The 25,441-nt window shown below is 53.9% G+C and overlaps 2 protein-coding genes across 8 annotated transcripts in view; one reads left to right on the top strand and one right to left on the bottom strand.

Annotated features, from left to right (window-relative positions):
* The first annotated feature begins 217 nt into the window (after window positions 1–217).
* Window positions 218–24,944, top strand: DYNC2I2 (dynein 2 intermediate chain 2). 3 transcript variants are annotated; one of them, XM_073021979.1, is made up of 10 exons: window positions 417–525; window positions 15,384–15,476; window positions 17,667–17,888; window positions 21,612–21,721; window positions 22,189–22,346; window positions 22,841–22,950; window positions 23,349–23,516; window positions 23,688–23,920; window positions 24,226–24,383; window positions 24,623–24,944. In XM_073021979.1, exons 3-10 carry the CDS (start codon window positions 17,793–17,795, stop codon window positions 24,859–24,861), a joined length of 1,272 nt encoding a protein of 423 aa, XP_072878080.1. In that variant the 5' UTR covers window positions 417–525; window positions 15,384–15,476; window positions 17,667–17,792; the 3' UTR covers window positions 24,862–24,944. The 3 variants fall into 3 exon arrangements, with proteins under 3 accessions (XP_008004568.3, XP_072878080.1, XP_072878079.1); XM_073021978.1 differs by having other exon boundaries at window positions 17,667–17,915; XM_008006377.3 differs by lacking the exon at window positions 15,384–15,476 and having other exon boundaries at window positions 218–525; window positions 17,667–17,915.
* SPTAN1 (spectrin alpha, non-erythrocytic 1) overlaps window positions 24,942–25,441 on the bottom strand; it is an 83,227-nt gene continuing 82,727 nt past the window's right edge. For all 5 annotated transcript variants that reach the window (XM_008006036.3, XM_008006039.3, XM_008006038.3 and 2 more), the window contains one exon: window positions 24,942–25,392. In XM_008006036.3, coding sequence (XP_008004227.3) covers window positions 25,267–25,392 — 126 coding nt within the window. In that variant the 3' untranslated portion in view covers window positions 24,942–25,266. The remainder of the gene's footprint in view (window positions 25,393–25,441) is intronic.

Genomic DNA, 25,441 nt, shown 5'->3' with positions numbered 1-25,441 from the left:
GCCGCAGGCTCCCGCCCTCGCCTGGCCTCTGCGCTTGGCCGCTCAGCGCCATCTTTGAACCTGGCACCAATGCCTCACTTCCGCAGTTTTCCTCGCCTAGAAGTAGTCAGGTCTTCCTCGAGCCTGCTTTTTCTAGGGACAGGGTATGCAAAACCGGTCATGCTTCTTTCTCTGGCCGAGAAGAATCATTACTTTTCTTTCTTCCAGGCCTTGCAGGTGGCGCTGCGACCAATTCAAACATGGCGCCGCCAGCCTCACGTTCCCCGTTTTCCGCTCAAGGCGGTGTAAGGGCGGAGGTCGCGCCTGACTGCGTCGGCACGAGAGGGCGGAACCGTCTCCACGGCAACCCGCGCGCAGTCCGGGCCACTCAGCCCGGCGGGAAGCGCGGGTGTTGCGGTGCTGGCGACGGGCGGGGTTGCGAGCGGCCCGGGGCCGGGGCGGCCGGGGCCACTGCAGGACGAGACCTTGGGTGTGGCGTCCGTGCCCTCGCAGTGGAGGGCCGTCCAGGGCATCGGCGGGGAGACGGTGAGGGCGCGGGCCCAGCGCGGAGAGACGCGGGCGGGAAGGCGCGGGCGCAGCGCGGCCGCCGGGCGGGTTCGGGCGTCCCACCGTTTGCCTTTACAGTTTATTCCACATAAACTGGCCCGGAGGATGCTCTTGACTGATTTTTTAATAACAAAAAGTGGAACAACAGACACCTCCAAGGATCCCACGTTTTGAAGGATTTTGTGTGAACTGCAGTTTTTAAGCATTTAAAACAACTTTTTTTGGTTTTGTTTCGTTTTTTTTGAGACAGGGTCTCGCTCTGCCGCCCAGGCTGGAGTGCAGTGGTGCGATCTCGGCTCACTGCAGTCTCAGCCTCTGGTGCACGAGCGATCCCCCCACCTGCGCATCCAGAGTAGCTGAGACTTCAGGCGCGCGCCACCACGGCGGCTGTTTGTTTATTTATTTATTATAGAGATGGGGTCTCCCTGTGTTTCCCTGGCTGGTCTCCAACTCCTGGGCTTAAGCTGTCCCTATCTCGGCTCGCTGCAAACTCCGCCTCCCGGGTTTACACCATTCTCCTGCCCCAGCCTCCCGAGTAGCTGGGACTACAGGCGCCCGCCACCACGCCCGGCGAATTTTTTTTTTTGTATTTTTTAGTAGAGACGGGGTTTCACCGTGTTAGTCTGGATAGTCTCGATCTCCTGACCTCCTCATCCGCCCGCCTCGGCCTCCCAAAGTGCTGGGATTACAGGCGTGAGCCACCGCGCCCGGCCCAGGCTAACTTTTAAGTGACCAAACTGCATCGTAAATTCTAGATAAGCCAGTTTTCCAGGTGTTTAATCAAACGCGCACAACAGGAGGTGCTCTGATGAGATGGTGGGTGGGGCTGCTGCGTGCTCCAGGCCTCTCCCAAGGGGCCTGTGCGGACTTGGAGTACCTGCCGTGTGCCAGGAGCTGTTCAAGGGTTGGGGACTCGTCAGAAAAGACAGACAACTGTCCCTCCTGGAGCTTACATGGGCAGTGGCAGGGGCTGTAACATTAACAGTGTATTTAATACGTAAATTATGCAGTGTATTAGAAGGTGAATCGTGCCGTGGACAAAAGAAAAAGCTGAGAGATTGGAAGGACTGGGTTGGGGATTGAGAGAGTGGTTTGCCGTGTGGACTATAGTGAGAGGGGGACATTTTAGCAAAGATTCGGAGGAGTGAGCTTGGGCTAAGTGGATACTTGGGGTAGAGTCATCGAGGGAGATGAAAAGTCAAGTGCAAAGTAGGGTGCCGTGGAGTTGTGCCTGTAGTCCCAGCTACTTGAGCAGCTGAGGCGGGAGGATCCCTTGAGCCCAGGAGTTCAAAGGTGCAGTGAGCTATGATTGCACCACTGTGTTCCAGCTTGGGTAACACAGTGAGAGACCCTGACTCTACAGGGGGAAAAAAAGGTCCGTGCAAAGGCCCTAGGACAAATTTGTCTGTTTGAGGAGGCAGATGGGCCTGGAGAGGAGTGAGGAATTGGGAAGAGTGGTCCCAGGTGAGGTCAGAGAGGATAAGGTGAGGAAAGGCAGGTCAGGTGGGGCCTTTCAGAGTATTGTAAGGACTTATGCTTTTCCTCTGAAGATGAGCAGCCTTGGGTGCTGGACATGTCCCAGAAGAGAATACTGAGGCTTAGCTTGCTGCATGAACTTGCAGAGAGCCCAGATCTTCCCCAAGGCCAGTGAGGTTTCCATGAAGTCTTATCTTGAGGGCAGATTTCTTACCTTAGGCCTGGAAGTCTGCACAGCTGAAGCCAGGATCTGATCTAGTTTGCAAGCACTCCCCACTTTGTTGTGCTGCATGGGAGCAGTTCTCAGGGAAAGCCAGGGCACTGGGTGGTTTAGTTATCTGTCTATCCTTATCACAGGTCAACTGATGATTCAGATGCACTGGCTTTTAAGCAGTACTCAGAATAGCTCTTGCTGAACATGAACTTTTTTTTTTTTTTTTGAAACGGAGTCTCGCTCTGTCGCCCAGGCTAGAGTGCAGTGGCGCGATCTCTGCTCACTGCAAGCTCTGCCTCCTGGGTTCACGCCATTCTCCTGCCTCAGCCTCCCGAGTAGCTGGGACTACAGGCACCCGCCACCACGCCTGGCCAATGTTTTGTATTTTTAGTAGAGATGGGGTTTCACCGTGTTGGCCAGGATGGTCTTGATCTTCAGACCTCATGATCCACCCACCTCAGCCTCCCAGAGTGCTGGGATTACAGGCTTGAGCCACCGCACCCGGCCTTGCTGAACATTTTTAGAAGACTCTAGGTTGGGGCTGGGTGTGATGGCTCACACCTGTAATCCCAGCACTGTGGGAGGCTGAGGCTGGTGGGTCACCTGAGGTCAGGAGTTGGAGACCAGCCTGGCCAACATGGTAAAACCCCATCTCTACTAAAAGTACCAAAAATTAGCCGGATGTGGTGGTGCACGCCTGTAATCCCAGCTCCTCTGGAGGCTGAGGTGGGAGAACCGCTTGAACCTGGGAGGCGAAGGTTGCAGTGAGCCGAGATTGTGCCACTGCACTCCAGCCTGGGTGACAGTGATACTCTGTATATAAAAAATAATAATAACAATTAAAAAGTAGACTCTAGGAATCATTGATTCAGTTTAATACTTTTTTTTTTTCTAATAGAATGAGCTTGAGTCCGGTTAATTTTCTTGTAGATAGCTTTAACCTGTAGAATCCCAAGAAAATGATACTAATACTTGGGTGTGAAGGCTTTCATCTGAGGATGGTTCACTTGAAACAGCCAGCTCTCTTACCTAAGGAGATTCTTTTATATCGTAAGAATGTTTCAAGGGCCAGAAGAAGGTAAGTTACTTTTTTCATCCCTTCCCTTTCTGTTGTCCCCTTCCCACTCTTCTCTTCCCTTCCCCTCCCTCCCTTCCATCCATCCATCCATCCATCCATCCATCCATCCATCCATCCATCCATCCACAGGGTCTTGCTCTGTCTCCCAGGTAGGAGTGCAGTAGTGTCATCTTGGCTCACTGCAACCTCCAACTTCCAGGCTCAAGCCGTCCTCTTGCCTCAGCCTCCTGTGTAGCGGGGATTACAGATACATACCACTGTGCCCAGCTAATTTTTAAATTTTTTTGTGTGAGATGGAGCCTGTTGCCAGGCTGGAGTGCAGTGGCGCCATCTCGGCTCACTGCAGCCTCCACCTCCTGGGTTCAAGCGATTCTCCTGCCTCAGCCTCAGTCCTGAGCTGGGACTACAGGCACGCGCCACCACACCCAGCTAATTTTTTTGTTTGTTTGTTTGTTTGTTTGTTTTTGAGACGGAGTCTTGCTCTGTTGCCCAGGCTGGAGTGCAGTGGCACCATCTCGGCTTCCCACAACCTCCGCCTCCTGGGTTCAAGTGATTCTTCTGCCTCAGCCTCCGCAGTAGCTGGGACTACAGGCACATGCCACCATGCTCAGCTAATTTTTGTATTTTTAGTAGAGACAGGGTTTTACTATGTTGGCCAGGCGAGTCTTGAACTCCGGACCTCGTGATCTAACCTCGTGATCTGTCCGCATTGGCCCAGAGTGGTGAGATTACAGGCATGAACCACCACGCCCAGCCGTTTTTGTTTTTTTTTTTTTGAGGCGTAGTTTCACTCTATTGCCCAGGCTGGAGTGCAGTGGCACAGTCTCGGCTCACTGCAAGCTCTGTCTCCCAGGTGCATGCCATTCTCCTGCCTCAGCCTCCTAAGTAGCTGGGACTACAGGTGCCTGCCACCACAGCTGGCTAATTTTTTGTATTTTTAGTAGAGACGGGGTTTCACCGTGTTGGCCAGGATGCTCTCGATCTCCTGACCTCGTGATCCGCCTGCCTCGGCCTCCCAAAGTGCTGGGATTACAGGCGTGAGCCACCGTTCCCCGCCTGGCCTTTTTTTTTTTGAGACACAGTCTCACTCTGTGGCCTAGGCTAGAGTGCAATGGCATGATCTCAGCTCACTGCAACTTCTGCCTCCCGACTTCAAGCAATTCTCCTGCCTCAGCCTCCTGAGTGGCTGGGGTTATAGGCATGAGCCACTATGCATGGCTAATAATTTTTTTTTTTTTTTTTTTTTTGAGACAGAGTCTCACTCTGTTACCCAGGCTGGAGTGCAGTGGCATGATCTTGGCTCACTGCAACCTCTCCCTCCCAGGTTCAAGTGATTCTCCTGCCTCAGCCTCCCACGTAGCTGGAACTACAGGTGCATGCCAGCACTCCTGGCTAATTTTTTGTTTTTTTTAGTAGAGGTGGGGTTTCACCATGTTAGCCAGGATAGTCTTGATTTCCTGACCTCATGATCCGCCTGCCTCGGCCACCCAAAGTGCTGGGATTACAGGTGTTAGCCACTGTGCTCAGCCCATTTTTTTTTTATTTTTAGTAGGGATGGGGTTTCGCCATATTGGCCAGGTTGGTTTTGAACTCCTCACTTTTCACCATGTTGGCCAGGCTGGTCTCAAACTCCTGGCCTCAAGTCATCCGCCTGCCTCAGCCTCCCAAGTTATAGATATTACAAGCCTGAGCCACCTCGCCTGGGCTCCTCTTGGTACTTTCTTTTTTTTTTTTTTTTTTTTTGAGACGGAGTCTCGCTCTGTCACCCAGGCTGGAGAGCAGTGGCCGAATCTCAGCTCACTGCAAGCTCTACCTCCCGGGTTCACGCCATTCTCCTGCCTCAGCCTCCCGAGTAGCTGGGACTACAGGCGCCCGCCACCTCGCCCGGGTAGTTTTTGGTATTTTTTAGTAGAGATGGGGTTTCACCGTGTTAGCCAGGATGGTCTCGATCTCCTGACCTTGTGATCCACCCGTCTCGGCCTCCCAAAGTGCTGGGATTACAGGCGTGAGCCACCGCGCCCGGCCGGTACTTTCTTTTTGTGTGTGTGAGATGGAGTCTCGCTCTGTTGCCCAGGCTGAAGTGCAGTGGTGCGATCTCAGCTCACTGCAACCTCCACCTCCCGGTTTCAAGTGATCCTCCTGCCTCAGCCTCCTCAGAAGCTGGGACTACAGCTGTGTGCCACAACGGCTGGTTAATGTTTGTATTTTTAGTAGAGACGGGGTTTCACCATGTTGGTCAGGGTGGTCTTGAACTCCTGACCTCAAGTGATCTGCCCACCTCAGCCTCCTAAAGTGCTGAGGTTACAGGTGTGAGCTACTACCCCTGGCCCTTCTGGTAGTTTTGAAGCTTAGACATCATGGGGTTACGGAAAGATAGAGGTGCATAATGTCGTTCCTCCTCCATCTCTGCCAGCTTTTTATTTCCTTCCTGTTGCTTTTCATCAAAATCTCTGATCAGCTTCTCTTTGGTCCCCACTGCATCCAGCAGCTGCTTGGGCACCCCTTGTAGGCCTTCCTGGAGACAGTGAAAGATCTCATGCAGCTTCCTGACATGCTCCGAGGAGGGGGCAGAGGTGGCCATGGCACAGGCTGTGCTGAAGCAGCGACCACTGAGATTCTGGGTGCTGGGTGTGCTCCTAGCCTGGCAGAACCGCGCCCAGCCCCTCAGCTGTCATGGTGACCACTGCGCCACTGCCACCTGGTGCTTTTTGAGTTAACTTTTTCTTCTTTGTGGAAGTAATCTATGGGCCGGTGTGGTGGCTCATGTCTCTAATCCCAGCACTTTGAGAGGCTGAGGCAGGTGGATCACCTGAGGTCAGGAGTTCGAGAACAGCCTGGCCAACATGGTGAAACCCCCGTCTCTACTAAAAATACAAAAATGGGACTGGGCGCGGTGGCTCACACCTGTAATCCCAGCAGTTTGTGAGGCCGAGGCGGGCGGATCACCTGAGATCGACTGGTAGTTGAAGACCAGCCTGACTAACATGGAGAAACCCCGTCTCTACTGAAAATACAAAATTAGCTGGGCGTGGTGGCACATGCCTGTAATCCCAGCTACTTGGGAGGCTGAGGCAGGAGAATTGCTTGAACCCAGGAGGTGGAAGTTGCAGTGAGCCAAAATCACGCCACTGCATTCCAGCCTGAGTGACCGAGTGAGACCCTGTCTTAAAAAATATGTATATATTTATGGCCGGGCGCGGTGGCTCAAACCTGTAATCCCAGCACTTTGGGAGGCCGAGACGGGCGGATCACGAGGTCAGGAGATCGAGACCATCCTGGTTCACACGGTGAAACCCCGTCTCTACTAAAAAATACAAAAAACCAGCCGGGCGAGGTGGCGGGCGCCTGTAGTCCCAGCTACTCGGGAGGCTGAGGCAGGAGAATGGCGTGAACCCGGGAGGCGGAGCTTGCAGTGAGCTGAGATCCGGCCACTGCACTCCAGCCTGGGCGACAGAGCTACACTCCGCCTCAAAAAAAAAAAAAAAAAAAAAAAAAGTATATATTTATATATATATTACTATATATAATATATATAACATTTATGTATATATTATATATTTTTATATATATGTAGTTTTTGTCCTGACTCGACTTTTCTTGCCACATCCCTATCTGTTTAGAGGGACGGTGTCCTGGACCTTAATTTTCGATCTGAGTTTGAGGCTGCAGATCCTTTTTATTAGTGGCTCGGCCCTGGGCTAGTAACGCAGTCTGTCTTCTGTGAAGTGCGATTGTTAGGATACCTCTTATGGGATTGAATGGGACTGTTGACCAGAAAGCCAAGTAAAAGCCAGTGCTGTTCATGTGGAATTTCTGAGTGTCAGTGACTGGCCCCGCTGTCTCAGCTGAGGGGTACCTCATCCCTCTTCTCAAAGGTAGTCAACAGTGGAATGCCCTGGAAAGTGTTGAAAAATGTGAACTCCTGGGTTCTACTTGCAGTTACTGTGGCTTACTTTGCATGTGGTATGACCTGGGAATCTGGTTTTATAAAATCTCCCTAAATGATTCTAATGCATAGCGAAGTTTGAGAACCACTAGAACCACTAGTTTAATCCAGCTGCTTTCCAGTAGAGTTACTTAAAAATATATATATATTTATTTATTTTTGAGACAGAGTCTTGCTCTGTCATCCAGGCTGGAGTGCAATGGTGCAATCTCAGCTCACTGCAACCTCTATCTCCTGGGTTTAAGCAATTCTCCTGCCTCAGCCTCCTGAGTAGCTGGGATTACAGGCACATACCACCATGCCCAGCTAATTTTTGTAGTTTTAGTAGAGATGGGGTTTCACCATATTGGTCAGGCTGGTCTTGAACTCCTGACCTTGTGATCTGCTCGCCTCAGCCTCCCAAAGTGCTGGGATTACTGGTGTGAGCCACTACAGTGGCCCAGTTTTTTTTTTTTTTTTTTTTTTGAGATGGAATCGCACTGTCTTCCCTAGGCTGGATTGCAGTGGTGCAATCTTGGCTCACTGCAGTCTCTGCCTTCTGAGTTCAAGCAATTCTCCCACCTCAGCCTCCCCAGTAGCTGGAATCAGAGGCGTGTCCCAGTAGGCCTGGCTATTTTTTGTATTTTTAGTAGAGACGGGGTTTCACCATGTTGGCCAGGCTGGTCTCGAACTCCTGACCTCAAATGATCCTCCCACCTCGGCCTCCCAAAGTGCTGGTGGTCTAGTTCTGTCTCCCAGCCTGGAATGCAATGATGTGATCAAAGCTCACTGCAGCCTCAAACTCTTGAGCTTAAGCAATCCTTCCACCTCCGTCTCCCGAGTAGATAGAATTACAGTTGCACACCATCACGCCTGGCTAATCTGGAAAATTTCTGTAGAGTCAGAGGTCTTGCTTTGTTACCCAGCTGGTATTGAACTCCTGGCCTCATGTGAGCCTCCCACTCAGCCTCCCAAAGTGCTGAAATTAAAGCTGTGAACCACCATGTCTGGCCCGTTTTAAGCATTTTTGAAAGTGTGCAGTTCAGAGGCATCAAGCATGATTCCAGTGCGCCATCCTCACTGCGATCTATTGAACTGTTTCCCAGTGGGGTGCATTTTTTTTTTTTTGGGGGAGATGGAGTCTCGCTCTGTCGCCCAGGCTGGGGTGCAGTGGCGCGATCTCGGCTCACTGCACGCTCCGCTTCCTGGGTTCACGCCATTCTCCTGCCTCAGCCTCCTGAGTAGCTGGGACTATAGGCGCCCGCCACCGCGCCTGGCTAATTTTTTTAGTAGAGACGGGGTTTCACTGTGGTCTTCATTTCCTGACCTTGTGATCTGCCCGTCTCGGCCTCCCAAAGTGCTGGGATTACAGGCGTGAGCCACCGCGCCCGGCCCAGTGGGGTGCATTTGTAACATTCAGGTCTGTCTCCCTTGATTTAGCTCCTTGAGGGTAGGGATGAGTCTCCTGTAGTTTTCCATGTCCCAGAGGTGCCTAGGAAATGCTGAACTGAATGGTTTCTTGTGTGCTTTCACCCCCTGGCAGGCCTCTGCTGCATCCCTCTTCTGAATTCATCTAGCTGCCTACCTCTGGGCCTCTACGTGAGTGCCTTTTCTGGACTGGCTGTAGCTTCCGGCCCAGCAGATTCTCTCTCTCTCTCTCTCTCTCTCTCTCTCGAAACGGAGTCTCCCTCTGTCGCCCAGGCTGTAGTGCAGTGGCACAATCTTGGCTTACTGCAACCTGCACCTCCTAGGTTCAAGCTATCTTCCCACCTCAGCCTCCCTAGTAGCTGTGATTACAGTCATCTACCAATAGACTTGGCTAATTTTTCTTTCTTTCTTTCTTTTGTATTTTTAGTAGAGAGAGGGCTTCACCATTTTGGTCAGGCTGGTCTCGAACTCCTGGCCTCAAATGATCTGCCTGCCTCAGCCTCCCAAAGGGCTAGGATTACAGGCCTGAGCCACCATGCCTGGCCCTGCCCGCTTGGCTTGGCTGGGCCTGGCTTGGCCCGGCCCGGCCCAGGAGATTCTCTAGCATATGGCACCCCCTGCTGGAGTGGGCTTGTTTGAGACGGAGTCTGGCTCTGTTGCCCAGGCTGGAGTGCGATGGCACGATCTCAGCTCACTGCAATCTCTGCCTTACTGGTTCAAGTGATTCTCCTGCCTCAGTCTGCCGGATAACTGGGATTACAGGCGTGTGCCACCACACCCGACTAATTTTTGTATTTTCAGTAGACATGGGGTTTTGCCATGTTGGCCAGGGTGGTCTCGAACTCTTGGCCTCAAGTGATCCTTCTGCCTCGACCTCCCAAAGTGCTGGGATTACAGGTGCGAGCCACTGTGCACGGCCAGTGTTCAGTTTTCATTCAGTCAGAGAAGTCGGACTTGGGGCCTAGCTTTTGGCTTGGGTAGGGTTTCCAAGAAAAGGGGTCCTGTGGGGCAGGTGGACTTTCCAGGAGGCATCTCCTCATCTTTCTGGGCCTCAGTTTCCTTCCTCTGAGAGGCAGGAGTGCTGATGTTCTGGGCTTCTCCATGGCTGCAGGCTCTCTTGGGGAAGAATTGGCCTTCAGGCTGCAGAGGGTCCCTGGGGCCTCAGACTCTCAAGAGGGTGGACCCTACTGGTCTTGCTTTGGTAGTTACTGTCCTCTGATTCCTTCCGAGGACGTCCTGGTGTGATTACGTAAAGTCTGGCCCAGCCCTTTGTACTCCCCTGAACACACCTTTTTTTTTTTCTTTTTTTTTTTGAGACAGAGTCTCGCTCTGTTGCCCGTGCTGGAGTGCAGTGGTGTGATCTCAGCTCACTGCAACCTCCACCTCCCAGGTTCAAGCAATTCTGCCTCAGCCTCCCGAGTACCTGGGATTACAGGCGTGTGCCACCACGCCTGGCTAATTTTTTGTATTTTTAGTAGAGACAGGGTTTCACCATGTTGGCCAGGATGGTCTCGATCTCCTGACCTCGTGATCCACCCGCCTTGGCCTCCCAAAGTGCTGGGATTACAGGTGTGAGCCATAGCGCCTGGTCCCTGGATACGCTTTCTAGGTGTGGGAGGCTGGCTCGGGGCCCAGCTTCCTCAACACTCCCCTCTGAGAGTGACCTAGGAAGCGAGGATCCTGACTCCCATGCCTCATTTCTTTCTCTGACTTCCTGGGGGCTTCTTATTGGAGCCTTACCCTCTTGCCAGTCACACACTGCCTGGCATAGTGGCAGGGTATGGACTTGGGCCTCATCCCCAAAGGGATCTCAAACCATGGGAAGCTGACTTAGGTATCCCGGAGCACAAAGAGTAATTTTGGCTTCTTACCAATTCACAGGAAATTTGCAGGTGCCATATTAATGTTTGTTTGTTTGTTTTTTTTTTTTTTTTTTGAGACGGAGTCTTGCTCTGTCGCCCAGGCTGGAGTGCAGTGGCCAGATCTCGGCTCACTGCAAGCTCCGCCTCCCGGGTTCACGCCATTCTCCTGCCTCAGCCTCCCGAGTAGCTGGGACTACAGGCACCCGCCACCTCGCCCGGCTAGTTTTTTGTAATATTTAGTAGAGACGGGGTTTCACCGTGTTAGCCAGGATGGTCTCGATCTCCTGACCTCGTGATCCACCCGTCTCCGCCTCCCAAAGTGCTGGGATTACAGGCTTGAGCCACCGCGCCCGGCCTAATGTTTGTTTTTTGAGACAGAGTTTCGCTCTTGTTGCATAGGCTGGAGTATGATGGCATGATCTCAGCTCACCACAACCTCTGCCTCCCGGGTTCAAGTGATTCTTCTGCCTCAGCCTCCCAAATAGCTGGGATTACAGCTGTGCTCCACCACGCCTGGCTGAGTTTTGTATTTTTAGTAGAGATGGGGTTTCACTGTGTTGGTCAGGTTGGTCTCGAACTTGAAGTCCTGTCCTCGTGATCAGCCCACCTTGGCTTCCCAAATTGCTGGGATTACAGGCATGAGCCACTGTGCCCAGCTGACCTGGCTAATTTTTAAATTTTTTGTAGAGACTGGGTTTCCCCGTGTTGCCTAGGCTGGTCACAAACTCTTGGACTCAAAAATAATCCACCTTCCTTGGCCTCCCAAAGTGCTGGGATTACAGACATGAGCCACTGTGCCTGGCTTAGCATAATTTGTTAGGGCCCTAGGATTTTCTGGATATAAATGAACTTTGGCTTTTCCTTGAAGTCATCAGGTGCATTATCCCCTAACAAGAGAGTCAGCCTGTCTTTTGAAGCTTTGAAGCCAGGCATTGACTTCTTTCTAGTTTCCAAATTCCTAGATGGCATGTCCTTCCAATGTTTCATCTACTTTGAAAATGTGGGCCGGGTGTGGTGGCTCATGCCTGTAATCCCAGCACTTTGGGAGGCCCAGGCGGGCTGATCACCTGAGTTCAGGAGTTTGAGACCAGCCTGGCTGACCTGGTGAATCTCCGTCTCTATTCAAAATACAAACATGGCCGGGCGCGGTGGCTCAAGTCTGTAATCCCAGCACTTTGGGAGGCCGAGATGGGCAGATCACGAGGTCAGGAGATCGAGATCATCCTGGCTAACATGGTGAAACCCCGTCTCTACTAAAAAATACAAAAAAAACTAGCCGGGTGAGGTAGCGGGTGCTTGTAGTCCCAGCTACTCAGGAGGCTGAGGCAGGAGAATGGTGTAAACCTGGGAGGTGGAGCTTGCAGTGAGCTAAGATCCGGCCACTGCACTCCAGCCTGGGCGACAGAGTGAGACTCCGTCTCAAAAAAAAAAAATTACAAACATTAGCCAGGCATGGTGGTGGGCACCTGTAATTCCAACTACTCGGGAGGCTGAGGCAGGAGAATTGCTGGAACCCAGGAGGCGAAGGTTGCTGAGATCACACCACTGTACTCCAGCCTGGGTGACAGAGTGAGACTCTGTCTCAAAAAAAAAAAGAAAAGGCCGGGCGCGGTGGCTCAAGCCTGTAATCCCAGCACTTTGGGAGGCCGAGACAGGTGGATCACAAGGTCAGGAGATCGAGACCATCCTGGCTAACACGGTGAAACCCCGTCTCTACTAAAAAAAAAATATAAAAAACTAGCCGGGCGAGGTGGCGGGCGCCTGTAGTCCCAGCTACTCAGGACGCTGAGGCAGGAGAATGGCGTGAACCCGGGAGGCGGAGCTTGCAGTGAGCGGAGATCCGGCCACTGCACTCCAACCTGGGCGACAGAGCTAGACTCCGTCTCAAAAAAAAAAAAAAAATCTGTTTAGTGTGGCCACCTTCATCAATAATCTGAGCTAGACCTTCTGGGGAACTTGCTGTGGCTTCTCCAGCAGCACTTGCTGCTTCATCTTATATTTGTACATTATGGAGATGGCTGCTTCCCTTAAAGCTCATGAGCCAACCTCTGCTGGCTTCACGCTTTTCTTCTGCAGCTTCCTCACCGCTCTCAGCCTTCATGGAGTTGAAGAGAGTTAGGGCCTTGCTCTGGGTTATGGTGTGTCTTAAGGAAATGTGGCTGGATTGATTTTCTATCCAGGCCACTAAACTTTACCCCTATCAGCAATATGCTGTTTCACTTCCTTATAATTTGTGTGTTGCCTGGAGTAGCACTTTTAATTTCCTTCAAGAACTTTGCATTCACAACTTGGCTGTTTGGTGCAAGAGGCCTGGCTTCAGCCTGTCTCAGCTTTCAACATGCCCTCTTCACTAAGCTTAATTATCATGTCTAGCTTTTGAATTAAGAGACCTGCAACTATTCCTTTCCCTTGAACATTTAGAGGCCCCTGTAGGGATATTAATTGGCTTACCTTTTTTTTTTTTTTTTTGACATGGAGTCTCACTTTGATGCCCAGACCAGAGTGTGGTGGCATGATCTCGGCTCATTGCAACCTCCGCTTCTTGGGTTTAAGTGATTCTTCTGGCTTAGCCTTCCAAGTAGTTGGGACTACAGGCACCCACCACCACACCTGGGTAATTTTTTTTTTTTTTTTTGAGACATAGTGTCTTTCTTGTTGCCCAGGCTGGGTTCAAGCGATTCTCCTGCCTCAGCCTCCTGAGTAGCTGGGGTTGCAGGTGCACACCACCATGCCCAGCTAATTTATGTATATTTAGTAGAGATGGGGTTTTGCTGTGTTGACTAGGCTGGTCTCGAACTCCTGACCTCAGGTGATCCGCCCGCCTTGGCCTCCCAGAGTGCTGGGATTACTGGCATGAGCCACTATGCCCGGCCAATTTTTGTGTTTTTTTAGTAGAGATGGGGTTTCACCACATTGGGCAGGCTGGTCTCGAACTCCTGACCTCAGGTGATCTGCCTGCCTTGGCCTCCCAAAGTGCTGGGATTACTGGCATGAACCACCACCCCTGGCCTAATTGGCTTACTTTCAATGTTGTTTTGTCTCAGGGAATAGGGAGGCCCAAGGAGAGAGAGAGACAGGGAACAGCTGGTCAGTGGAGCAGTCAAATCACACACAACATTTATCGATGAAGTTCACTGTCTCACGTGGGTGCAATTTGTGGTGCTGCAAAACAGTTATTGTAGTAACATCAAAGATCACCGATCACAAATCACTGTAACAGATACAATCAGAATGAATAAGTTTGAAATATTGTGAGAATTGCCAAAATGTGGCAGAGGCATGAACTAAGCGCATGCTGTTGGGAAAATGGCCCGATAGGCTTGTGCAGTGCAGGGCGCCGTGATTCTTCAGTTTGTGAGGAGTGCTGTATCTGCCAAGCGTCTGAAGCGGAGTGCAGTGACACGTGGTCGGCCCAGCCTCGCGCGTGTGTGGGAGAGCACCATGGCTGGGGTGCAGTTTACTGTCGTGAGGTCAGAGAGTCTAGTGGCAAGTCAGGTTGGCTGGGCGCGGTGGCTCACACCTATGATCCCAGTACTTTGGGAGGCCGAGGAGGGAGGATCATTTGAGCCCAGGAGTTGGAGACAAGCCTAGGTAATATAGTGAGACCCTGTCTCTGCAAAAAAATTCTTTTAAAAAATCAGCCAGGTGTAGTTTTGTACCTGTAGTCCCAGCTACTTGGGAGTCTGAGGTGGGAGGATTGCCTGAGCCCAGGAGGCAGAGGTAGATTGCAATGAGCTATGACCACTCCATTGCACTCCAGCCTGGGCAACAGAGTGAGACCCTGTCTCAAAAAAAAAAAAGGCCGCCTGGGTTCAAGTCGATCACCTTTTGCTGTGTGACCTTGGGTGAGTTCCTCAGTTTCTCTGTGCCCCAGTGCCAACATTAATAATATGAAGATAGGATTTACTTCGTAGGGTGGTTGTGAGGAGGAATGAGGTGATGTGGGTGAAGCTCTTGGCACAGTGCCTGGAAGTGAGCTCTTACCAAGTGGCACTGTGGTCAGAATTGTGGCTTTCACAGAGTTTGAGATTCTCCCTTAGTCCCCTTGCATCTTGACTCAGCACATGCACTTTCTGATCCCCTGGCGCATTCATTCATTCCTTGATGTGTATGCTCCCTCGGCAGCCTCCTCCAGCTCTGTGGCTTTAAGTCACATGTCTGGTCAGAAGCTCTCCAGAGCTTTGTAACCTCCTCTGGGAATACTTGATGCCCCCCGTGGGTGGCTGAGGCATCTGAGTCCAAAGCAGGCCCCACAGAACTGCCCTGTGTTCTCTGTCTGAGTGTGACCTCACATCTGGGGATGCCCTGTCCACGGGTTCTCAGTGCAGATCCCAGGGTCACCCTGGATTCCCTTCTTTCCATGATTCCCAGAGTCCAACACGTCCTCTTGGGCTTTACTTGCTCTGTTGCCCAGGCTGGAGTGCAGTGGCACAATCAACGGCTCGCTGCAGCCTCCACTTCCTGGGCTCAAACAATCTTCCCACTTTAGCCTTTTGAGTAGCTGGGGACTACAGGATGTGCCACCATGCCTGACAATTTTTTTTTTTTTGACGTGGAGTCTCCCTCTGTCACCCAGGCTGGAGTGCAGTGGCACGATCTTGGCTCACTGCAACCTTCGCCCCCCAGGTTCAAGCAATTCTTCTGCCTCAGCCTCCCGAGTAATTGGGATTACAGGTGCCTGCCACTGTGCCCGGCCAATTTTGTATTTTTAGTAGAGACGGGGTTTACCATCTTGGCCGGGCTCGTCTTGAACTCCTGACCTTGTGATCCACCTGCCTTGGCCTTCCAAAGTGCTGGGATTACAGGCGTGAGCCACCGCACCCAGCTTCTGGCAAATTTTTAATTGTTTTGTAGGTACGGGGTTTCTCTCTGTTGCCCAGGCTGGTCTCAAACTCCTGAACTCAAGTGATCCTCTTGCCTCGGCCTCCCAAAGTGCTTGGATTACAGGTGTGAACCACTGCGCTCAGGCGATTTTCCTCTATAACATTTTATTCTGGCCCACGACACTGCTTCCTGAAGCTTTTCACTTGGCCAGCTCCTTCATGTCCTTCACCTCTCAGCTCAAATGCCTTCTCCCTAAGAGGCCACCCTCGCTGTCCCCAGACAGCCTCCCTGGCTGTTTGCTTCTGTTCTCGTGCCTCCGGATGTGCTCAGTGCTGTGTGGATTTGGTATTTTCTTGTTTTTTCATCTCTCCCCACCCCTGTGTAAGCACCTGGGGCACAAGAATCTTGCACATTTTCTTTTCTGCTGTATCTTCATTACCCAGACAATGCCTGGCAAGTAGATGCTCAGTAAGTAATTTTTTTTTTTTTTTTTTTTTGAGACGGAGTCTCGCTCTGTCTCCCAGGCTGGAGTACAGTGGCGTGATCTCGACTGTCTGCAAGATCTGCCTCCTGGGTTCACGCCATTCTCATGCCTCAGCCTTCCCGAGTAGCTGGGCCTACAGGCACTTGCCACCACACCCAGCAAATTTTTTTGTATTTTTAGTAGAGACAGGGTTTCACCATATTAGCCAGGATGGTCTCGATCTCCTGACCTTGTGATCCGCCCACCTCGGCCTCCCAAAGTGCTGGGATTACAGGTGTGAGCCACCGTGTCTGGCCTCAATAATTTTATTTTATTTTTTCTTTGAGACAGAGTCTCCCTCCATAGCCCGGGCTGCAGTGCAGTGGCTCGATCTTGGCTCACTGCAACCTCTGCCTCCCAGGTTCAAGTGATTCTCCTGCCTCAGCCTCCTGAGTAGCTAGGATTACAGGCACGCGCCACTACACCCGTCTAATTTTTTTTTTCTTTTTTGAGATGGAGTCTTGCTCCGTTGCCCAGGCTGGAGTGCAATGGCACGATCTTGGCTCACTGCAAGCTCCGCCTCCCAAGTTCACGCCATTCTCCTGCCTCTGCTTCCTGAGTAGCTGGGACTACAGGCGCCCGCCACCACACCCGGCTAATTTTTTGTATTTTTAGTACAGATCGGGTTTCACCATGTAAGCCAGGATGGTCTTGATCTCCAGATCTTGTGATTCACCCGCCCGCCCACCTCGGCCTCCCAAAGTGCTGGGATTACAGGCCTGAGCCACGGCGCCAGCGGTTTTTTTTTTGTGGGTGTGTGTGTATGTGTATAAATGAACATCTGCTTTGTGCCAAATACCGTGCAAAGTGCTGGGGATTCAAAGATCAGACAGAGTCTCATGCTGGGGGACTTGTGGTTCACTAGGACACAGACAAGCAGAGGGAATTGAGTGGCCTGTGGAGGTGAGGGTGGGTACCAGTGCTGAGGCCTCTCTGTTCAGAAGAGAACTGTCCTGGTGAGTCCGGCCCCCTTCCTTCCTCCGGGCTTGCCTCCTGGCCCAGCTCAAATCCTGCATGAGATGGGAAGGAGGGAGTGTGGCAGTCCAGGGCCTTGTCATTGTCCCTTGGCCACCTGGGGAAAGCCCCTCACAGCAGCAATCATTGCTTCCGCCCAGAGAACCTTCGTTTGGTGAAGATCGGGCATGCTGTAAGATAGGGAGGCTGGCTTCTCCTTCCCTGTTCTGATGTTTGTACCTGTGTCAGGTACAGCTAAGCAGGGGACCAGGAATGGTAGGCGTGGTGGCAGGGTGGAGAGCAAGGCATCTGGGGGCGGTGCTCTCCCTCCCACCCCGCAGCTCATAGTGGATGCCGGAGCTGCCGTTGCTTGCCCGGGTGCTGGGAGGGCTGCCTGCTGAGGGAGGCAGCTGGGGTGGTGTGAGGCTGGGGTGTTCATGGGCATCAGACCATGTGTCTGCCAGGGTGCTGGTGTGAGCCGACGTGGTTCTGCCTGCCCTCCACGTCTTCAGAAATGGAGCCCTCTGGCTCCTCCGAATTGTTGTACCAAAAGTCTGGGGCAGGGTCTCACTGGCCTCTGTGGGTCCCTTGGCCAGCCCTGAATTGGCCCCTGGGGCTGAGGTGCGGACACAGTGCTCTGATTGGCTGGCATTGATTGACTGTGGGACATAGGAGAGTCAAGGGGCCATTTCCAACCCAGACCTCACTGAGAGAGGCCCCTAGCCGGAGACCCATCGCACCTAGGAGGAGGTCCAGCAGGAGGGGCAGGCAGGGGGCTGGGCGGGGGCTGGGTGAGGACAGCTGGGTGGTGATGCTTGTTTTCACCCTCCCCCCAGAAAAGTTGCCAGACGGCCAGCATTGCCACTGCCAATGCGTCCGCCCAGGCCCGGAGTCATGTGGACGCCCAGGTGCAGACGGAGGCCCCTGTGCCCGTCAGCGTGCAGCCCCTGTCCCGGTACGACATGCCTCGGCTCGCAGCCTTTCTTCGGAGAGTGGAGGCCATGGTCATCCGAGAGCTGAACAAGAACTGGCAGAGCCACGCGTTTGATGGCTTCGAGGTGAACTGGACCGAGCAGCAGCAGATGGTAGGGGATGGGCTGGTGCGGCCTCGGGTGGAGCCCCTGCCCCACTTCTGTCTCCCCTTGTTTTCCTTCCCACAAATAACAGCCGTGCCAGTCGTCGTCACGGTCAGCAGTCACCAGGCTCTAACGTCCTGCCTGGTACTGGGCTAGGTTCCCTGAGAATAAGTCAGTGAGTCTTCACTGCTGACCTTGAGGTAGGTATTGTTCTGTCCACTTTACGGTTAGGGAGATGGACATCCTATGTGGAGGTAATGTCCAGGGTGAAACTGAACGGGTGAGCAGTGGAGGCAGAGGCTGGAGCCCGGGTGGCCCGGCTGCTCTGCCTCCCCATGTATGGTACAGCGAGGGCCTTCTTTGGGCCAGGCCCTATTTAAGAATGTCTCCTGTGATATCTCATTCACTCCTCAAAACAACTGTATGAGGCCGGGCACGGTGGCTCATACCTGTCATCGCAGCACTTGGGAGGCCGAGGTGGGTGGATCACCTGAGGTCAGGAGTTCCAGACCAGCCTGGCCAACATAGTGAAACCCCGTCTCTGCTAAAAATACAAAAATTAGCCAGGCGTGGTGGCATGTGCCTGTAGTTCCAGCTACTCGGGAGGCTGAGGCAGGAGAATTGCTTTAACCCGGGAGGTAGAGGTTGCAGTGAGCTGAGACTATACCACTGCACTCCTGCCTGGACAACAGAGCAAGACTCCTTCTGAAAAAAAGACAAACAAACAAAATAAAACAGCTGTATGAGGTAGTGCTATTATAATCTTCAGTTTATAGATGAGGCTGAGAGAGGCTGAGTGACTTGTCCAGGGCCACACAGCTATACCCTGGCTGAGCCAGAACTTGAACCCCAGTCTCTCTGGTTTCACTACCATGCTCCAGGTTATCTGCCCTCCAGGTGCAGACCAGAGTCATGACCCTGTAAACAGTGATGGGCAGTTGGGCAGACGGCATTGGGTTTGAGATGAGGGAGCTTGTGTCTTTGTTTTTTTTTTTTTGAGACGGAATCTTGCTGTTTCACCCAGGCTGGAGTGCAATGGCATGATCTTGGCTCACTGCAACCTCCGCCTCCTAGGTCCAAGCAATTCTGTAGCTGGGATTACAGGCACCCGCCACCACACCTGGCTAATTTTGTGTTTTTGGTGGAGACAGGATCTCACCATGCTGGGCAGGCTGGTTTTGAACCACTCAGGTGATCCACCTGCCTCAGCCTCCCAAAGTGCTGTGATGACAGGCGTGAGCCACCGCACCTGGCCAAAAAAATGTCTTTAGAGTTAGGGTCTTCCTATGTTGCCCAGGCTGCACTTCAGATGGGCTCGAGATGCTCCTGCCTCAGCCTCCTGAGATGATTTTTTACAAAGTGTAAACATTTCTTGAACCAGAACACAGATCAACAAAGTGAACATTACCAGGCCCGCAAGAGCTTCCTTCCACCTCCTAGCCCACTGTATAGCCTTGTTTGAAAATCATGGGTTCATGCACGTTGTGGCTTGGATTGGTGCTGCATTCCTTTTTACAGCTGCATAGTGTTCCATCGACAGACCACATTCATTAAGCCACTCATCAGCTGATGGACGTGTGGGCTGCTCCCCTTTTTGGGTATTGTGAGTCATGCTCCTGTGTCTGGTGGACATGAGTTTTCGTTTCTCTTGGGTCTAAACCTAGGAGTGGAGTTGCTAGTCCTGGTCTCCTGCCAGCTTGTTCTCCACAGCAGAGGCACCTCTTGCACATGCTCCAGCCCTGCCCGGGGTGTGGCTGTGGAGTGGGGAGTCTTTCCGGGGTGTGGCTGTGGAGTGGGGAGTCTTTCCAGTGGATAGTTTTTTTTTTTTGTTTTTTTTTTTTTTTTTACAAAATGAGTTGTTGTTTTTTTTTTTTTTTTGAGATGGAGTCTCACTCTGTTGCCAGGTTGGAGTACAGTGGCGCGATCTCGGCTCACTGCAACCTCTACCTCCCAGGTTCATGCTATTCTCCTGCCTCAGCCTCCCGAGTAGCTGGGACCACAGGTGCCCGCCACCACGCCTGGCTCATTGTTTTGTATTTGTAGTAGAAACGGGGTTTCACCATGTTGGCCAGGATGGCCTCGAACTCCTGACCTCGTGATCCGCCCGCCTCGGCCTCCCAAAGTGCTGGGATTACAGGTGTTGAGCCATCAGGTCCGGCCCTTTTTTTTTTTTTTTTTTTTCTGAGACACGGTCTTGCTCTGTTGCTTAGGCTGGAGAGCAGCAGTGCAACCTCTGTCTCCTGGGTTCGAGTGATCCTCCCACCTCAACTTCCTGAGTAGCTGGGATTACAGGCTCTGGCCCCCATGCCCAGCTAATTTTTGTATTTTGGTAGAGACGGGGTTTCACCATCTTGCCTGCGCTGGTCTTGAACTCCTGAGCTCAAGCTATCCTCCTGCCTCAGCCTCCCAAAGTGCTGAAATGACAGGAGCCATTGCGCCCAGCCTTCAGTGGATAGTTTTTTTATGTAGAATCATGAGGTCAACAGATCTGAAGCGTCAGAGGATCTGGGAGGCTGTTTGGATTCCTGGCACACACTACTTCCTGGGCAGCCGGTGCCCACCCCTGGCTAGGCTGGTTGTCAGCCTCCTCACTTGTGGCTGTGGCCGGCTGGGAACTGAAAGCAAGATGCCAGAGCTAGACAAAAAATTGTGTGCAGCTGGGCACCGTGGCTTACGCCTGTCATCTCAGCACTTTGGGAGACCGAGGCAGGCGGATCACCTGAGGTCAGGAGTTCGAGACTAACCTGGGCAACATGGTGAAACCCCATCTTTGCTAAAAATACAAAAATTAGGCTGGGTGCAGTGGTTCATGCCTGTAATCCCAGCACTTTGGGAGGCCGAGGCAGGCGGATCACAAGGTCAGGAGATCGAGACCATCCTGGCTAACACAGTGAAGCCCCATCTCTACCAAAAATACAAAAAATTAGCCAGGCGTGGTGGCGGGCGCCTGTAGTCCCAGCTACTCCGGAGGCTGAGGCAGGAGAATGGCAGGAACCCAGGAGACGGAGGTTGCAGTGAGCAGAGACTGCACCACTGTATTCCAGCCTGGGTGACACAGCAAGACTCCGTCTCTTAAAAAAATATATATATATATACACACACACACACACACAAATTAGCCGGGTGTGGTGATGCTTGCCTGTAGTCCCAACTACTTGGGAGGCTGAGGCATGAGGATCACTTGAACCTGGGAGGTGGAGGTTGCAGTGAGCGGACATTGCACCATTGCACTCCAGCCTGGACCACAGAGTGAGACTCTGTCTCAGAAAACCAACCAACTCATCACCACCAACAGCAAAAAATCATGTGCGTGTAGCACAGTATGACGTTGGATGGTTTGCTTGACCCCTTGTCGAGTGTCCCACTCGGCCATGTTGGGCATTTTTATGCTGCTGGCAGCCATTCCTACCTTCCTGCTACAGCCCCTGAGGCTTGGAAACTGTGGAGTGCACCTGTGAGGGCAGCTGCCGCTCTGGGCAGGAGCCTGGTCGGCCTTGCTTCTCAGGCCATGCCTTCTGGGCTGTTGGAAGCATCCTGCTGGGACAGATGTGGGGATGAACACTCCACGTTTTCCTCTAGGCCTGGCCGATGGACTTGAGGGCCTCTAGGGCCAATGTGGCCTGGCCTAGGTGGGGTTTTTGGTTAGGCAGTCACAAGGCCCTCTGCTGGTGGCTTTGGGACTCAGGGTTGGGGACGTCTCCGCAGGTGTCTTGTCTGTATACCCTGGGCTACCCTCCAGCCCAAGCGCAAGGTCTGCATGTGACCGGCATCTCCTGGAACTCCACTGGCTCCGTGGTGGCCTGTGCCTACGGCAGGTGAGTGGCAGTGGGGCGGGTGAGGGCAGCGTGCCACTCCAGGACCCTCGCTGGGCCTTGTCTCTGTAGCTGCACAGGGAAGAGTTGGTTCTAAGAGCTTGGCCATCCTGGGAGTCTCTTCTTAAGGCTTCCTGGGCGGGGGTGACAACAAGTGGCAGGAGAAGAGCAGGCAGTGGGGCTGAGTGGCAGGACCGCCCTCCCCCCGCTCGGCGGCCCTGGGCCTGCCTGCCTCGCTGCGTCCCCATCTTGCATGGCATGGACCATCCTTGGTGCCTGGGGACCGTTTTCCAGAGAATGTCACACCCTTGGGGTGCTAGAGTGGAGTGTGGGCCACTTCAGTACCCAGAGTAGTGTCTAGTGGTGACAAGGACACAGCGAATGTGTCGGGGGCTAGTGGGGAGAGAGGTGGGGTGGGTGATAGGAGCCCCACCTAGGGGCACAGCCGGCTCAGGCGTGTCCGTGTGCAGGCTGGACCATGGGGACTGGAGCACGCTTAAGTCCTTCGTGTGTGCCTGGAACCTGGACCGGCGAGGCCTGAGTCCCCGGCAGCCGTCGGCCGTGGTGGAGGTCCCCAGCGCTGTCCTGTGTCTGGCCTTCCACCCCACGCAGCCCTCCCATGTCGCAGGTGAGCTACCTGCTGCCTCTGCCTCCTCTCAGGACTCAGCTTCCCGCCCTGCAGAGGCACACAAGGGAGCTTTTCATGGGCCCTTTGGCCTGGAGACAGAAAGGCAGGCCCTGACCCCCCTCAGCCTGGAGCCCAGGTGAAGGTCTGCGGTGAGGCCTGAGGGGGTGGAACTTGGAGGAGGGGTCTGGAAGGGGTCCACGGTCGGGGCTAGGGGACTGTGGAGAGGCCAGAAGAGGCAGGTGCCCTTGGGAATCCATCAGTGGTACGGGGCAGACAACGCTGGAGGGAGCTGCCAGGTGCAGGGCAGGGGTGTCCGGCAGAGCTCCCTGGGGTACAGCAGGGGAGCTGGGGGCTAGGACTCTCCCTCTGCGGGGATGACTTCCAGCCAAGTGGCTCTGCCACCTGGCCCTGTGGGTGGGCCAGGGCGGGTGCTTGGCCAGGAAGCCAGGCTGAGGGTGGGGCTGAGCCTCTGCCCAGGCCCACCATCCCTGCAGGAGGGCTGTACAGTGGCGAGGTGCTGGTGTGGGACCTGAGCCGTCCTGAGGACCCGCTGCTGTGGTGCACAGGCCTGACGGATGACACCCACACAGACCCTGTGTCCCAGGTCAGGGCAGGGGCTGCCGGGCGGGGTGGGCCCTGAGGCAGAGCTGGGGAGAGGGCGCCCACTCTCCTAGGAAGGTCACCCGGGCGTTGGCAATTGGACAGTTGCCTCCTGCATTCTCAGAGCTCCCACAGCATGAGTCACCCCCCTCAGGAGCCACTCCCAGGGCCCTGTGGCCATTCCCAGCCTCCTCTGCAGGCACCGAGTGAGCGGCACTGGGATTCTGGGACTGGAGAGGGCCCTGGGAACCCTCTGGGCCTGCCCCCTGGTGGGTGAGCCTGGCTCTTGGGCCTCCCTGATAATTCTTTTTTTCCTGGAAGAGAGGGAAGGTAGGGGTGGAGTGTAACACCTGGGCCAGGTGTCCCTTGTCTCCATCCTGGCCTTGCACACTGTCATCTCAGGTGGTGTGGCTGCCCGAGCCCGGGCACAGCCACCGCTTCCAGGTGCTGAGTGTGGCCACCGACGGGAAGGTGCTGCTCTGGCGTGGCGTTGGGGCGGGCCAGCTACAGCTCACGGAGGGCTTCGCCCTGGTCATGCAGCAACTGCCACGGAGCACCAAGCTAAAGAAGGTACGCGGGCGCCCGGAAACTGCCTTGGCCTGCGCCGGAGAGCCTTGGGGGTGGGAAGCTGTGGCCAGTGGGCCCGACTTGCTGTGGTCGTCCCTCCTGTTCTCTGGCTCTGTTGGGACAGTGCCATCTGATGCATTTGGCTCTGACCCTGCTGGTGCCATTTCTCCACAGCATTCCCGGGGGGAGACCGAGGTGGGCGCCACGGCAGTGGCCTTCTCCAGCTTTGACCCTAGGCTGTTCATTCTGGGCACGGAAGGTGGCTTCCCGCTCAAGTGTTCCCTGGCAGCTGGAGAGGCAGCCCTCACACGGATGCCCAGCTCTGTGCCCCTGCGGGCCCCGGCACAGTTTACCTTCTCCCCCCATGGTGGTCCCGTCTACTCTGTGAGCTGTTCCCCCTTCCACAGGTAGGCAGGGGAGGCCTGGGCCCGGGGCTTAGTGGGGCCAGGGCATCCCTGCCCTGCGGGTCTCTAGCCTGCCAAGCCTCATGACAAACTGCTTCAAGTGCTTGCCTTCTGCCCACCTGAGACCCTGTCCAGGTCTTTGGTGGTTTGCCCAGGCATCGTCCCTCTAATAGAGGACCAGCTCCAGGCTCAGGGACCCGGGAGGCTCTTCATGAGCTTGGTAGCCCAGGAGGGGTCTGGTGTTGGGGACCAGCACCACCCAGATCCCAGCACTGATGCCCTTGCCTGGCCCCCTGCATCCCATCTAGGAATCTCTTCCTGAGCGCTGGGACCGACGGGCATGTCCACCTGTACTCCATGCTGCAGGCCCCTCCCCTGACCTCGCTGCAGCTCTCCCTCAAGTATCTGTTTGCTGTGCGCTGGTCCCCAGTGCGGCCCTTGGTTTTTGCAGCTGCCTCTGGGGAAGGTAGGAAGGGGCCGCCAGGCCTGGGTCTCTTTTAAGGGGTGGGTGGTCTGGCCCCTGCTTGTACCTGGGGTTCTGGGTTGGGGAAAGACTGCACGTGGGGGTAAGGATAGCTTCCCTCCAGCAACCCAACTCAAAGCGACCGTGGCTGCACACAACAGGATTGAACCCAGGCGGTAGCCTCCTCTTTCCATGTGGTGGGTCTCTAGAGTTTCTCTTACTCCATGTGTCTGTCTTTTCAGGTGACGTGCTGCTGTTTGATCTCCAGAAAAGCTCCCAGAAACCCACAGTTTTGATCAAGCAAACCCAGGATGAAAGCCCTGTCTACTGTCTGGAGTTCAACAGCCAGCAGACTCAGCTCTTGGCCACGGGCGATGCCCAGGGCACAGTAAAGGTGTGGCAGCTGAGCACAGAGTTCGTGGAACAAGGGCCCCGGGAAGCTGAGGACCTGGACCGCCTGGCAGCGGAAGTGGCCACCTGAGGGGTCCCGGAGGCGGGTGCAAGCCTTCGCTGTGCCGAGCCTTGTGTTTCTGACAACAAGCTGAATGAAGAAAAGCAAAGTTTTGGGGGAAGTCATCATTTATTTGTCTTTTACATGAAAACAGATTTGGGGGAGGGCGGGAGAACAAGGGGAAGAGCCAGCTGCTTTGATTTTCTGAAGTCGGAATGAGGGCAGCTGCTTCAAGACGTGGATCTGGGTCCCCACAGTGACATGGTGATTGTGACTGGACCGGAAGCGGGTTAGTGAAGCACCATTTTCTACTAAGTCTTATTCCAAGCTAAGCAGGCTTAAGGTTACAGTGGAAAGTGAGAGCACACAGAGGAGCGGACATGCAGCAAGGCGACGCGGGGCAAGCAGCGAGGGGCGGGTGACCCAGGGAGTGGCTCAGTTCACAAAGAGCGAGCGGGTGAACTCCACGTAGTCGAACGCAGTGGGGAGCTCACGGCCCTTGCCGTCCACGTAGGGCTTCATGTGGGAGACGCAGTAGTCGGCTTGTTCCCGGGTCAGGTTCTGTGGGGTAAGAGACCACACCTAGTGTCTGAGCCAGCTGCACCCACTT

Source organism: Chlorocebus sabaeus, chromosome 12 (assembly GCF_047675955.1).
Source record: "Chlorocebus sabaeus isolate Y175 chromosome 12, mChlSab1.0.hap1, whole genome shotgun sequence".
In the NCBI taxonomy this organism is placed as follows: Eukaryota; Metazoa; Chordata; class Mammalia; order Primates; family Cercopithecidae; genus Chlorocebus; species Chlorocebus sabaeus.
Note: the sequence above shows the minus strand (reverse complement) of the source record. Positions and strands in the feature narration are given on the sequence as shown.